The following is a 14923-nucleotide window of genomic DNA, read 5'->3' as shown; positions in this document are numbered from 1 at the left end:
CCCGGCTAGCTTTTTTTTTTGTATTTTTTAGTAGAGACGGGGTTTCACTGTGTTAGCCAGGATGGTCTCGAACTCCTGACCTTGTGATCCGCCTCCCAAAGTGCTGGGATTACAGGCTTGAGCCACCGCGCCCGGCCTTGTTTTGTCATTCTTAAGGCCTCTGTTTAAATGTTAATGCTGGTCAGTTGTGCCTGAATTCCAAAGGGAGGAGGGTACTGTGGGGCCTGTCCGAATGTCTGACCCTCCCTTCCCATTATGGCCTGAACTCATTTTTCAGGTTCACTTGGGAATGCTCTTGGCCAGAAGGAGGGGTCCATTCAGTAGGCTGAAGGGCTTAGAATTTTATTTTTCATTTACAAATGTTTAACATATAAATTAATTTATGTAGAGCCTTTATATTTAAGAGTCTCCCCCTGCATGAACTGCCCTGTTCCTGTCCATTTTTCTGTGCATCTTTCTTTAAAAGTATTTTAAACATTTCTGTTTTTTCTTTTATTTTCTGTTTTAATAGAGACAGGAGTCTCACTGTATTGAGCAGGCTGGTCATGAACTCCTGGCCTCAAGTGACCCTACAGCCTCAGCCTCCCAAAGTGTTGGGATTACAGGCATGAACCACTGAGCCCGGCCAGAGCATTTCTTTATATAGAATTTTACATGTTTCTTGTATGATATTTTATTTTTTGTACTATTGTATTATAAAAGGGATATTTTTTTCCATTTTTTTCCCATTTTGTCCCCAAACTGGTTGTCATCTGTATATAGAAAAGCTGCTGCTATTTTCTGTTGATTTTAGATCCTCTTCTCTTTCACTTAATTCTCATGTTGTTTATAGTTATCTTGAAGTGTATTCTTTAGTGTTTTTCAGCTATGTAAACATATTATGAATGGTGATTATCAACCTCTCATTTCCAGCTTGACCCCTCCAGTTTCTTTCTCTTGTTTAATTACAATGGCTGATACTGCCAGAGCAGTGTTAAATGAGATAGATGATGATGGGCATGTCAGTCTCAAGATCCTTTCAGTGTTTTTGAACTGCCTTTGCAGAATTATAAGTAACGAGAGATATCTAGCATGATTGACTCCATCTTGCTTCTAAATTCACAGACTAAATATTTTTCTTGCTTATTGTAATGCAGAGGCCAATATAACTATGAGAAGGATTTGGTTTATCATTAAACTTGGAGGCAAAGGAAACTGGCACCCTCCTTGTCTGAAGATTAAAGCCATATTCATAAGGCAAGGTTAAAATTATGGTAGGGGTTTGGACTTTGCTAATGAGTAGGCATTAAACCATAATCTGCCATTGCTTACTTTGTGCCCCAGAGTCATGTAACTGAGGGTTGCAAAATGTGGAACTTTCCCAACTACTCCTATAGATAACATCACTATTGTGAAACCTAAAGATATGGTCTTTGAGATATCTTTTAGATTTAACATTTCAGTAGACCAAGACACACTATCTAGTTCTAAGACTACCCCCTCACATCCATCCCTGCCAAGGAACTAACTCAGCTGCACCAAGACAGTTTGAGATGCTCCTGTGATTTCTTCCCAATTGTTCAGCCAATCATTTGTTCCAGTTTCCCAGAACCCTGCTGGGAAACACTTTTTAAGTGTTTCTCAAACACTTAAAAGTACTTTTTGAGGAAGTACTTTTTAAAAAGTACTTTTACAAAACCCCAGCCTCCAAATTCTGGGGGAGACAGGTTTGAGAACTTTCTCCCTGTTCTCCTTGCTCGGCAGGCCTGTGATTAATTATTACATTCTTTGCTGCAACACCTGCTGGTCTCATTAGTCTTTTTTCAGGGCAGCGGGAAAGAAGAACCCATCAGGCTGTGACATTTTTCCATTAAACTAGATACTAGATTTTTGACAGATATAATTTATCATGTAAAGGAAGTTTTCATCTTTTCCTCTCTTAATGAAGACTTAAAGAAAATAAGAGTTGTTGATTTTGTTAAATTCTCTCCAGCATCTGTGAAGCTGATTTTATAACTTTTTTCTTTGCTTCTTTAGAACTCCAAATCTCATGTGTTATATTAGCCAGTATCTTACTGACTCATTCTTGAATTCCTGGGGGTGGAAAACACTTGATTTTGATGAATTACTTTTTTATTATGCTATTGCATTCAGTTTTCTAACATATTGTTCATGGTTCTTCCTCATAAATGGTGTTGGCTTCTAGTCATTAATTTTATTTATTTATTTTTATTCCTTTTTTTCTTTTGCCAGAGTAGGCACAGATTTATTGAAGACAATTCACAGAGTGGGAGCAGGCTTGAGCAAGTGGCTCAAGAGCCCCCTCAATTAGCGTTGTTTTTTTTTTTTTAATTTATTTCCATAGGTTATTGGAGAACGGGTGGTGTTTGGTTATGTGAGTAAGTTCTTCAGTGGTGATCTCTGAGATTTTGGTGCAACCATCACCTGAACCGTATACACTGCACCCTATTAGTAGTCTTTTTATCCCTCACCTACTTCCCACCCTTTCCCCCTGAGTCCCCAAAGTCCATGTGTCATTCTTATTCCTTAGCATCCTCATAGCTTAGCTCCCACTTATGAGTGAGAACATATAATGTTTGGTTTTCCATTCGTAAGTTACTTCACTTAGAATAATAATCTCCAGTCTCATCCAGGTTGCTGTGAATGCCATTACTTCATTCCTCTTATGGCTTAGTAGTATTTCATTTTACATATATATATATATATATATATATATGTATGTATCACAGTTTCTTTATCCACTCATTGATTGATGGGTATTTGGGGGGTTGGTTCCACGTTTTTACAATTGCAAATTGTGCTGCTATAAACATGCATGTGCAAGTATCCTTTTCGTATAATGACTTCTTTTCCAATGAGTTGATACCCAGTAGTGGGATTGCTGGATCAAATGGTAGTTCTACTTTTAGTTCTTTAAGGAATCTCCACACTGTTTTCCATAGTGGTTTACATTCCCACCAGCAGTATAGAAGTGTTCCCTGTTCACTGCATCCACACCAACATCTACTATTTTTTGATTTTTTGATTATAGCCATTGTTGCAGGAGTAAAGTGGTATCACATTGCGGTTTTGATTTGCATTTCCCTGATCATTAGTGATGTTGAGCATTTTTCATATGTTTGCTGACCATTTGTATATCTTTTTTTTTTTTTTTGAGAATTGTCTATTCATGTCCTTAGCCCATTTTTTGATGGGATTGTTGATTTGTTTGAATTCATTGGAGATACTGGATATTAGTCCTTTGTCAGATGTATAGATTGTGAAGATTTTTTCCCATTCTATGGGTTGTCTGTTTACTCTGCTGAATGTTTCTTTTGCCATGCAAAATCTCTTTCATTTAATTAACTCCCAACAATTTACCTTTGTTGTTTTTGCATTTGCTTTTGGGTTCTTGGTCATGAAATCCGTACCTAAGCCAATGTCTAGAAGGATTTTTCCAATGTTATCTTCTAGAATTTTTATAGTTTCAGGTCTTAGATTCAAGTCCTTAATCTATCTTGATTTGATTTTTGTATAAGGTGAGAGATGAGGATCCAGTTTCATTCTCCTATATGTGGTTAGCCAATTATCCCAGCACCATTTGTTGAAAAGAGTGTCCTTTCCCCACTTTATGTTTTTGTTTGCTTTGTTGCAGATCAGTTGGCTGTAAGTGCTTGGATTTATTTCTGGGATCACTATTCTGTTCCATTGGTCTATGTGCTTATTTTTATACCAGTACCATGCTGTTTTGGTGACTATGGCTTCATAATATAATCTGAAGTCAGGTAATGTGATGCCTCCAGATTTGTTCTTTTTGCTTAGTCTTGCTTTGGCTGTGCAGGCTCTTTTTTGGTTCCATATGAATTTTAGAATTGTTTTTTCTAATTCTGTGAAGACGGTGATGGTATTTTGATGGGGATTCCATTGAATTTGTAGATTGCTTTTGGCAGCATGGTCATTTTCACAATATTGATTCTACCCATCCATGAGCATGGGATGTGTTTCCATTTGTTTGTGTCATCCATGATTTTTTTCAGCACTGTTTTGTAGTTTTCCTTGTAAATGTCTTTCACCTCCTTGGTTAGGTATATTCCTACGTGGCTTTGTTTTTGTTTTTTGTTTTTTTGCAGCTATTTTAAAAGGAGTTGAGTTCTTGATTTGATTCGCAGCTTGATCTCTGTTCATGTATAGAAGACCTACTGATTTGTGTACATTAGTTATGTATCCAGAAACTTAGCTGAATTCTTTTATCAGTTCTAGGGGCTTTTTGGATGATTCTTTAGGGTTTTCTAGATATACGATCATATCATCAGAAAACAGTGACAGTTTGAATTCCTCTTTACTGATTTGGATGCCCTTTTATTCCTTTCTCTTGATTTCTCTGGCTAGGACTTCCAGTACTATGTTGAAGAGGAGTGGTGACAGCAGGCATCCTTGTCTTGTTCCAGTTCTCAGAGGGAATGCTTTCAACTTTTTCCCATTCAGTATTATGTTGACTGTGGGTTTGTTATAGCTGGCTTTTATTATATTGAGGTATGTCCCTTGTATGCCAATTTTGCTCAGAGTTTTAATCATAAAGGGATGCTGGATTTTGTTGAATGTTTTTTCTGCATCTATTGAGATGACCACGTGATTTTTGTTTTTAATTCTGTTTATGTGGTGTATCACATTTATTGACTTGAGTATGTTAAACTATACCTGCATCCCTCATATGAAACCCACTCGATTATGGTGGATTATCTTTTTGATATGTTGGATTTGGTTAGCTAGTATTTTAAGGATTTCAGCATCTATGTTCATCAGGGATATAGGTCTGTAGTTTTCTTTTTTGGTTATGTCCTTTCCTGGTTTTGGTATTAGGGTGATACTGGCTTCATAAAATGATTTAGGGAGGGTTTCCTCTTTCTCTGTCTTGTGGAATGGTGTTAATAGGATTGGTACCAATTCTTTAAATGTCTGGTAGAATTCTCCTGTGAATTCGTCTGGACGTGGGGTTTTTTTGTTGGTAATTTTTAAATTACCATTTCCATCTCACTGCTTATTATTTGTCTGTTCATGGTATCTAATTCCTCCCTGACTTAAGCTAGGAGAGTTATATCTTTCCAGGAATTTATCCATCTCTTCTAGGTTTTCTAGTTTATGTGTGTAAAGGTGTTCATTAAGTAGCCTTGAATGATCTTTTGTATTTCTGTGGTGTCAGTTGTATCTCCTGTTTTGTTTCTTGTTGAGCTTATTTGGATTTTCTCTCTTCTTTTTTTGGTTAATCTTGCTAATGGTCTATCAATTTTATTTATTTTTTCAAAGAACCAGCTTTTTATTTTATTTATCTTTTGTATTTTTTTGTTTGTTTGTTTCAATTTCATTTAGCTCTGCTCTTATCTTGGTTATTTCCTTTCTTCTGCTGGGTTTGTCTTTGGTTTGTTCTTGTTTCTCTAGTTCCTTGAAGTATGACCTTAGATTATCTGTTTGTGCTCTTTCAGACTTTTTGATGTAGGCATTTAGGGCTATGAAATTTCTTCTTAGCACCACCTTTGCTGTGTCCCAGAGGTTTTGATACGTTGTGTCACTATTGTGGTTCAGTTTGAAGAATTTTTAAATTTCCATCTTTATTTCATTTTTGACCCAGTGATCACTCAGGAGCAGGTTATTCAATTTCTATGCATTTGCATGATTTTGAAGGTTCCTTTTGGAGTTGATTTCCAGTTTTATTCCACTGTGGTTGAAAGAGTGCTTGATACAATTTCAATTTTCTTAAATTTATTGAGGCTTGTTTTGTGGCCTGTCATATGGTCTATCTTGGAGAAAGTTCCATGCAATATTGAATAGAATGTATATTCTGTGTATGTTAGATGGAATGTTCTATACATATCTGTTAAGTCCATTTGTTCCAGGGTATAGTTTAAATCCATTTTTTTTTTCTTTTTGTCGACTTTCTGTCTTGATGACCTGTCTAGTGCTGTCAGTGGAGTATTGAAGTCCCCCACTATTATTGTGTTGCTGTCTATCTCATTTCTTGGGTCTATTAGTAATTATTTTATCAATTTGGGATCTCCAGTGTTAGGAGCATGTATGTTTAGGATTGTGATATTTTCCTGTTGGACAAGGCATTTTATCATTATGTAATGTCATTCTTTGTCTCTTAACTGCTGTTGCTTTAAAGTTTGTTTTGTTTGATATGAGAATAGCTACTCCTGCTCGCTTTTGGTGTTTGCTCACATGAAATGTCTTTTTCTACCACTTTACCTTAAGTTTGTGCGAGTCCTTATGTGTTAGGCGAGTCTCTTGAAGGCAGCAGATAGTTGGTTGGTGAATTCTTATCCACTCTGCTATTCTGTATCCTTTAAGTGGAGCATTTAGGGCATTTACATTCAACGTTAATATTGAGATGTGAGGTACCATTCCATTCATTATGCTATTTGTTGCCTGTATACCTTCGTTATTGGTTTTTTGTTTTTTAAATTCTAGTTTTGTTTTATAGGTCCTGTGAGATTTATGCTTTAAAGAGGTTCTGTTTTGATGTGTTTCCAGGACTTGTTTCGAGATTTGGAGCTCCTTTTAGCAGTTCTTGTAGTGGTAGCTTGGTAGTAGCAAATTCTGTCAGCATTTCTTTGTCTGAAAAAGACTGTATCTTTCCTTCATGTATGAAGCTTAGTTTTGCTAGATACAAAATTCTTGTCTGATCATTGTTTCATTTGAAGAGACTGACCAAACCCTTCCAGCTTATAGGGTTTCTGCTGAGAAATCTGCTGCTAATCTGATAGGTTTTCCTTTATAGTTTACCTGGTGCTTTTGTCTCACAGCTCTTAAGATTCTTTCCTTCATCTTAACTTTAGATAACTCGATGACAATATGCCTAGGCAATGATCTTTCTGTGATGAATTTCCCAGGTATTCTTTGTGCTTCTTGTATTTGGATGTCTGGGTCTCTAGCAAAGCTGGGGAAGTTTATTCCCCTCATTTATTGCCCCAAATATGTTTTCCAAACTTAGATTTCTCTTCCTCAGGAACACCAATTATTCTTAGGTTTGGTCATTTAACATAATCCCAGACTTCTTGGAGGCTTAGTTCTTATTTTCTTACTCTTTTTTCTTTGTCTTTGTTGGATTGGGTTAATTCAAAGACCTTGTCTTTGAGCTCTGAATTTCTTTCTTTTACTTGTTCAATTCTATTGCTGAGACTTTTCAGAGCAGTTTGCATTTCTATAAGTGTGTCCATTGTTTCCTGAAGTTTTGATTTTTTTAATTTATGCTGTCTATTTCCTGGAGTATTTCTCCCTTCACTTCTTGTATCATTTTTTGGATTTCCTTACACTGGGCTTTGCCTTTCTCTGGTGCCTCCCTGATAATAACTAACCTCCTGTATTCTTTTTAAGGTAAATTGAGGATTTCTTCTTGATTTGAGTTCCTTGCTGGTGAGCTAGTGTGATTTTTTGGAGGTGTTAAAGAACCTTGTGTTATCCTATTACCAGAGTTGATTTTCTAGTTCCTTCTCATTTGGGTAGGCTCTGTCAGAGGGAAGGTCTAGGGCTGAAGGCTGTTGTTCAGATTCTTTTGTCCTGTGGGGCGTTTCCTTGATGTAGTACTCTCCCCCTTTTCCTATGGATGTGGCTTCCTGATAACTGAGCTGTAGTAATTATCACTCTTCTGGATCTAGCCACCCAGCCAGTCTACCAGGTTCCAGGCTGGTACTGGGGGTTGTCTGCACAGAGTACTGTGATGTGAACCATTTGTGAGTCTCTCAGTCACGTATACCAATATAGTATTTGGGGTGTCTCCTGGGTCCTGCAGGAGCAATCCATTTACTTCAGGGAGTCTGTGGGTCCTCTCAGCTTTCCTGATTTATTCCTGCAGTCATTCTGGAGCAAAAATTCACTCTGTGAGCCTCCACACACTGCTCTGTCCATCCAAATTGGAGCTGCAATCTAGTCCTTCCTCCTGTCCACTGTGATCCCCCCTTTATTTATTTATTTATTTATTTATTTATAAAAAGTGGACTAAGACACCTAAATCTTAGAACCCAAGTTCCAATTAATGACTAGGTCAACCCTAGAAAGAACTCAGAAGGTAACAGCAAGACCTATGATTCTAAATGCCAAAATCCTTAAAGGCATTTTCAAATGCATTTGAAAAATAGTCCAATTTTCCTGTTGCCTCATTACAGCTTTTCTCCTCAACGACAGGTAGGTAGATAGGTACTGGATCACTTTCAAATGGCTGGTGCAGAACAATTTCTAGTCATTGATTTTTGTGCAATAGTTTTGGTCTTTGATATCAGTGCTGTGTGAAAGTTTTCTTTGTCTTTTATTTGTCCTGAAACAGTTTGAATAGCATCAGAAATATATATTCTATTTCAGAGAATTTCCTTTTTAACCCTCTGGGACTGGTACTTTCTTCTTACTGCCGTTGGAGTAGCTCATTGACACCTTCCTCTATTTCTTCTATGGAAATTCATCTTGTAAGAATTTCCGTTTCTCCACTAGTTAGTTCTTTCAAGTTATTTTTCTTGTATAATTATCTATTTAATCCAGGTTTTAACATTTATTTGCATAGAGGTGAGCAAAATAGGCTCTTATAATTATTTTATTTTAATTGGTATCTCTTTTCTTCTATCGTTTTTATTTTATTTTGTTTCATTTCTTTTTCTTTCCTTAATTGGTTGGGTAAATTTTCATTAGTTTATTTAAAGAACTAGCTTTCTTAGTTTCTTAACTAGATTTTGTTTATTCCACATTTTCCCCTAGTTTATTAATTTCCGCTTTTATCTTTATTTTCCTCTTTTTGCTTTTATAGTATTTTTTTTCTTCTTTTACATTTTCAGTTGGACATTTCCACCTACAAAGAAGCAGAGACAAAAAACATGACTTTAAAAGTTTACTTGTGCCAAAGTGAAAACAGCTGCCAGGAAGACTCAGACCCCAGTAACCTTGGATATGAGCTTATTTTTGCCTTTGTCACAAGTATGTTTTTAAAAACAAAAAGACACCACAAGGACTGGGCTGATATAAAGCTGTTTGTCAGGAATTTTCATTGGTTTACAGAGATGACATTGATTAGTGATTGGCTATACACTGTATGGGCTATGGTGTCCTGTATGTGGCATTGTTAGGTTAATTTATAGCCACTCATGGGATAGCTAGCAGTTTCAAGACAGGATTCCTTAGCCCAAGGAGGGAAGTGGTATGTGATTGCTGTCTCATTCCCACGCGCCTCTGGGGACTGATCATTTAGAGGAGGTTTGCATTCCTCAGATAAAAGCTTCTTTTCTTTCTCAGATGCTAAATTAGTTATTATTTACATTTAATTTTTTCACATGCCATGTGGCCTCTTTGTGCACTGCTTTCATTATTAATTTCTAGTTTTAATGTAGCATGATAAGCAAATCTTTTCTCTGCTATTTTAACTTTTTTTAAAGTCCTGATGTTGTCTTTATGGCTTAAAATGTGGTCAGTGTTAGGAATAAAAATCCGTGGCTGCTCAGGAGGTTACAGGGAGTTGCAGCCCCGTGTCCCTCCTATACAGTGAGCGTGAGCTGGCTCCAGGTATCTGCTATCTGCTGAGCCCCTTTGCTCACCCTCTTCTGTGGTCCTCATAACCACACCCCACCCTCCAGTGGGAAAGGCTGATGAGGGAGAGGAGATGTTGGCGGGGAGAAAAACGGAGAGAGAACGAGGGAGGAAGGGCAGAGAAAGGAAAACAGATGGAGAGGGAGGGAAAGAGAGAGGCAAACATTGGGTAAGATGAGGTTGAGGATCAGGGTTCTGGGTGATCCTCCCACATGGCTGGCCGTCTGTCCTGAGTAGGAAAACATAACCCCTGTTTTACCCTTTTCACTGGAAATCCCAATTCCTTGAACAACACAGGTGGCCCAAGCCTCTTCCTTTGTGTCTTCTGCCCTGCCTTGCCTATGGAGGCCCCTGCAGCATGCGCATCACTCCCACCTCATCACACAGCCTCTCACAATTTGGGAGATTCTTTCATTTGCCACCTTTTGGAATCACCGTCCTAGATGTTTCTCTACAATGGACTTGGCTTTGCTGTGTGAATCATCCTGATCATTCTTATTTGAGATATGTGAGTTTAGTGATTTTGTCTTTATTGAAATGACAGATGTTTGTCATATTTTACATTATGGGTTCTGTGTACATTTTAAAATACATTTCATTAAATAGTCTTTTCTTTCTTTTGTATGTTCATCTGAGTTAGCCTTCTGATACTTGAAAGGTTTGTGCCTTGTTTTAGTTGACCCCTTTTATTTATAAAATGTCCTTATCCCTCGTTTCTTTAGAGTATTCATTCATTACCTACCATTAGCAATTATGAAATTAGCATATTCCTCATCTTCCTCTTCCCCTCTCTTCTTTATCACCAGTTTTAGTCATTTTTTTCTTTTATATATGCTTTCACCTTTCTTAGTTGCTTTGTTGAATCTTCCTGTCTTTTGATTTCCAGCAATTACTTATGAGACAATCTGCATTATTACACAGCTCCCACCTCTTCTTCTCTTTCCTCGCTCAAATTTGGTTTATTGTATGATTTCTACATTGTCAGAACATGAAATATTTACCCTTTTTTCCTACCACCTATGTATTAGTTTGTTCTTGCATTGCTATAAAGAAATACCTGACACCGGATAATTTATACAGAAAAGAGATTTAATTAGCTCACAGTTCTGCAGACTGTATAGGAAGCATTGATGTGGGCATCTGCTCAGCTTCTGGGGAAGCCCCAGGAAACTTACAATCATGGCAGAAAGCTAACGGGGAATACACACATTACGTAGCCGGAATAAGAGCAAGAGAGGGGGGAAGTGCCACACACTTTTAAAAGACCAGATCTCATGAGAACTCACTCACTATCATGAGGACAGTACCAAGTGGCAGGGATTGGGGGTGACACTAAACCATTTATGAGAAATCTGCCACCATCATCCAATCACCTCCCACCTCCTCACTGCCAATGCTGAAGGCCCAACTTTCTTTTTTTTGTATCATTTTTATTTATTTATTTATTTATTTATTTATTTATTTATTTTGAGACAGAGTCTCGCTCTGTCACCCAAGCTGGAGTGCAGTGGCACAAGCTTGGCTCACTGCAACCTCCGCCTCCCGGGTTCACGCCATTCTCCTGCCCCAGCCTCCCGAGTAGCTGGGACTACAGGTGCCCGCCACCACGCCCAGCTAGTTTTTTGTATTTTTTTAGTAGAGACGGGGTTTCACCATGTTAGCCAGGATGGTCTTGATCTCCTGACCTTGTGATCCACCCATCTCAGCCTCCTAAAGTGCTGGGATTACAGGCTTGAGCCACCGCGCCCGGCTGGCCCAACTTTGAATACTGGAGAATGCAATTTGACATGAGATTTGGTGTGGGCACAGATCCAAACCATATCAACCTGCTTCCCCACATTAGTCTTACTTCTGGTTCAGTTCTTGCTCGGCTTTTATTTGGCATAGTGTTCCTCTTTGGTTGTCTGAAGTTTACCCTCTAGTAGATTTTGTAGGAAGATTCGTGGAATAAGCTTCCTCTAAGTTCCCACATACTCAAAACTGTTGCAGCCATTATATTGGAATGACAGTGTGCTGACTCTGGACTCCTTGGACACATGTTCTTTTCCTGGGGAATCTGGTTATCTTTCCATTCTGTTCTCTCCTGTAACCGTGGTCCTCCAACTGTGGCCCAGCAGCATCATGACCACCTGAGACTGGCTTAGAATACAGACTCTCAGGCCCACTGCAGACCTGCTGAATCAGAAATTCAGCTGGTGGCCCCAACACTCTGTGTCTGAAGAAGCCTCCCTGAAATTCTCCATTCTGTCTTTCTTATTTGTGGTGACTCCAAGGTCAGCCTTCTTTTCCCCCAACAACGATTAATGTTTTTCTGTGATTGTCAAGAGAATTCTTTTCTTTTCTTTTCTTTTTGAGACACAGTCTCACTCTGTTGCTCAGGCTGGAGTACAGTGGCACGATCTTGGCTCACTGAAACCTCCTGGGTTCAAGCGATTCTCATGCCTCACCCTCCCAAGTAGCTAGGATTACAGGCATACACTACCACGCCTGACTGATTTTTGTATTTTTAGAAGAGATGGCATTTCACCATGTTGGCCAGGCTGGGCTCGAACTCCTGACCTCAAGTGGTCCATGCACCTCGGCCTCCCAAAGTGCTAGGATCACAGTTGTGAGCCACAGCCCCCAGCTGGTAATTATTTCTCTATTTGCAGCTCCAGCAGCTTTGCCAGGACGTGTCTTAAGTGCTGGCCACTCTAGGTCACCTGTCTTTAGCACATGGTGTACCTTTTAATGTGTCCTTTGTTTCAGGAAAGATTTCTTGAATTAGATCTTTACATTGTTTCTATTCCAATATGTCAGCTTTCTTTTTGGCAGACTGGCATACATCTATTAGTTCTCTTTTGTCTTTTCAAATCTTTTTTGGTTTTCCTTTTTCATCTAGCCTGCTCTCCTTGTATTTTCCTCTGCATGCCTTCTTTTGTGTTCCGCACTTGCCATTCTCCATTATACTCTGAAATGTTGACTTTGTTTCCTTCATTTCTGCTCTCTGGTCTTGCCTCTCAGAAGATAATGATTCCTCAAGTTGTTCAATCCTGTTCTTGTGTACAGTGTTTTTCTGATAAATTATCTTAATCTACTCTGAGTATTTGGAATTTCCCCTCTTGACTCTTGTAGTATCTTGTATGTGCCGAATGGTATTTTCTCCCTTTATCCTTCCCTCCCTTCTTCTTTCCTGTCTTCCTTCCTTTCTTCCTTTCTTTTTTTTTTTTTCTTCCAACATTACTCATAATTTAAAGAGTTGCATTTTTTCTGAACTAACTGCAGGTGGAGTGTGTGTGTCTACATGTGTGTTGCGTACACACATGTATGTGTGTTGATATTCACAGCCACTGAGCCCTTTGGCAACTGAGTTCTCACTTTAGGACGTTTTCTATTTTCTTCCTTCAGTATAGTTCCTGCTCATACATGCTTGATATTTGCCACTTTTAGTAGTTTTTGCATCTATTTTGTATTCTGAACATGCTAGCTACCTCTTAGTTTCACTAAACAAAAAGAGAAAGAGTTTTTATTTTTATTCACTGTTTTCTTTTTTGTTTTTGGATTAACTCCTAGAAGGTTAAGTGGAAGGCTAACTATATCTCTATTTCACATCAGGACTTGCTCTATTATAATAATTTTAAGTATCTGCAACTTTGATACATATTCATTGGTTCCTTTTGTTGCTTTATGAATGAAGTAAGGAGTTGGTATTTGTATTAGGCCATTCTCCAATTGCTATAAAGAAATACTTCAAACTGGGTAATTTGTAAAGAAAAGAAGCTTAATTGGCTCATGGTTCTGCAGGCTTTACAGGAAGTGTGGTGCCGACATTTGCTCAGCTTCTGGGGAGGCCACAGTGAAAGCAGGAATGAGAGAGAGAGTGTGAGATGCCACACACTTTTAAACAGCCAGATCTCAAGAGAAGTCACTCACTGTCGCAAGGACAGTACCAAAGGATGATACTAAACCATTAATGAGAAATCCACTCCCGTCATCCAGTCACCTCCCACCAAGCTCTACCTCCAACTTGGGGTATTACAATTCGACACATGAGATTAGGGAGAGGTAAACACCCAAGCTATATCAGTATTATATCTTCTATCAGGGGTTAAGTCTAAAGTCAACTTGAGGCTAGGCACGATGGTTCATGCCTGTAATCCCAGCACTTTGGGAGGCTGAGGTGGATCACCTGAGGTCAGGAGTTCGAGACCAGCTTGGCCAACATGGTGAAATCCCGTCTCTACTAAAAATACAAAATAATAATAATAGTAATCAACTAGGTGTGGTGGCGGACACCTGTAATCTGAGCTACTTGGGAAGGTGAGGCAGGAGAATCGCTTGAACTTGGGAGGCGGAGGTCACAGTGAGCTGAGATCATGCCACTGCACTCCAGCCTGGGCGACAGAGTGAAACTCCATCTCAAAAAAAGTCAACTTGACAGTAAGATATGCCTGGCTGGGCATGGTGGCTCATGCTTGTAATCCCAGCGCTTTGGGAGGCCAAGGCGGGTGGATCACAAAGTCAGGAGATCAAGACCATCCTGGCTAACACAGTGAAACCCCGTCTCTACTAAAAAAAAAAAAAATTAGCCAGGCATGGTGGAAGGCACCTGTAGTCCCAGCTACTTGGGAGGCTGAGGCAGGAGAATCACTTGAACCCAGGAGGCAGAGGATGCAGTGATCCAAGATCGCGCCACTGCACTCCAGCCTGGGCGACAGAGCGAGACTCCGTCTCAAAAAAAAAAAAAAAAAAAAGAAAGTAAGATGTATGCCTAACATTTGGTCACAAAGATTTCCAATGCCAAATTCCTCTGAGTCCATGGAGTGTATTCTTAACTATTACATAAACTGCCTTTTCTAACTTGTGGTCGTGAAATCTGCCTTTTGACATGAGACAACATATAGCACACTCTTAGTTAGGTTCTGGTTCCTGTGAATGGGATGACCTGCATGGATGTCTATTTCACTTTCTACTTGTCATAAAATTCATGTGCAAAGTTATTTTGGACACAGTTATGAGAAGCAGTATTGTAAGAAAATTGGAATAAAGTTATGAATGGTGTCTCAACATCTGAGATATAGCTTCCAAGATGAAAATACAATTTGGGAAAGTGTACCTGTTTCTTTCACATGTTAATCTGAGTTGTGCTTAAAGTAGGATACCCTTCTCTCTGGCCTCTGCTTATCACAGTATATTCCCAAATCCTCCTGCATGCTACCATGTTCACTATTCTTCCCCGGAGATAGACTTTTACTCTTTAAAATCATTCCCTTTTTTCTTCTTACTATGCTGCTAGTAGATCCACATATTATTCCATATAATTTGGATGCAGCAAGTGAAGAGAGAAATGACTGTCTTAATTCCTGTGAAAGCATTGCATACTCTAGGCCTAGAGCACATTGTT

At 38.8% G+C, this 14923-nt stretch overlaps 1 protein-coding gene across 1 annotated transcript in view; it reads left to right on the top strand.

The window, feature by feature from the left end:
- Positions 1–14923, top strand: part of PKD1L1 (polycystic kidney disease 1 like 1) — a 182873-nt gene that overhangs the window by 23743 nt on the left and 144207 nt on the right. The window contains 1 exon segment of the mRNA XM_011946807.1: positions 8768–8934. Coding sequence (XP_011802197.1) covers positions 8768–8934 — 167 coding nt within the window.

This window comes from Colobus angolensis, unplaced genomic scaffold, assembly GCF_000951035.1.
Source record: "Colobus angolensis palliatus isolate OR3802 unplaced genomic scaffold, Cang.pa_1.0 Scaffold253, whole genome shotgun sequence".
NCBI classification, from domain to species: domain Eukaryota; kingdom Metazoa; phylum Chordata; class Mammalia; order Primates; family Cercopithecidae; genus Colobus; species Colobus angolensis.
This window is presented reverse-complemented; position numbering and strand designations above follow the sequence as displayed.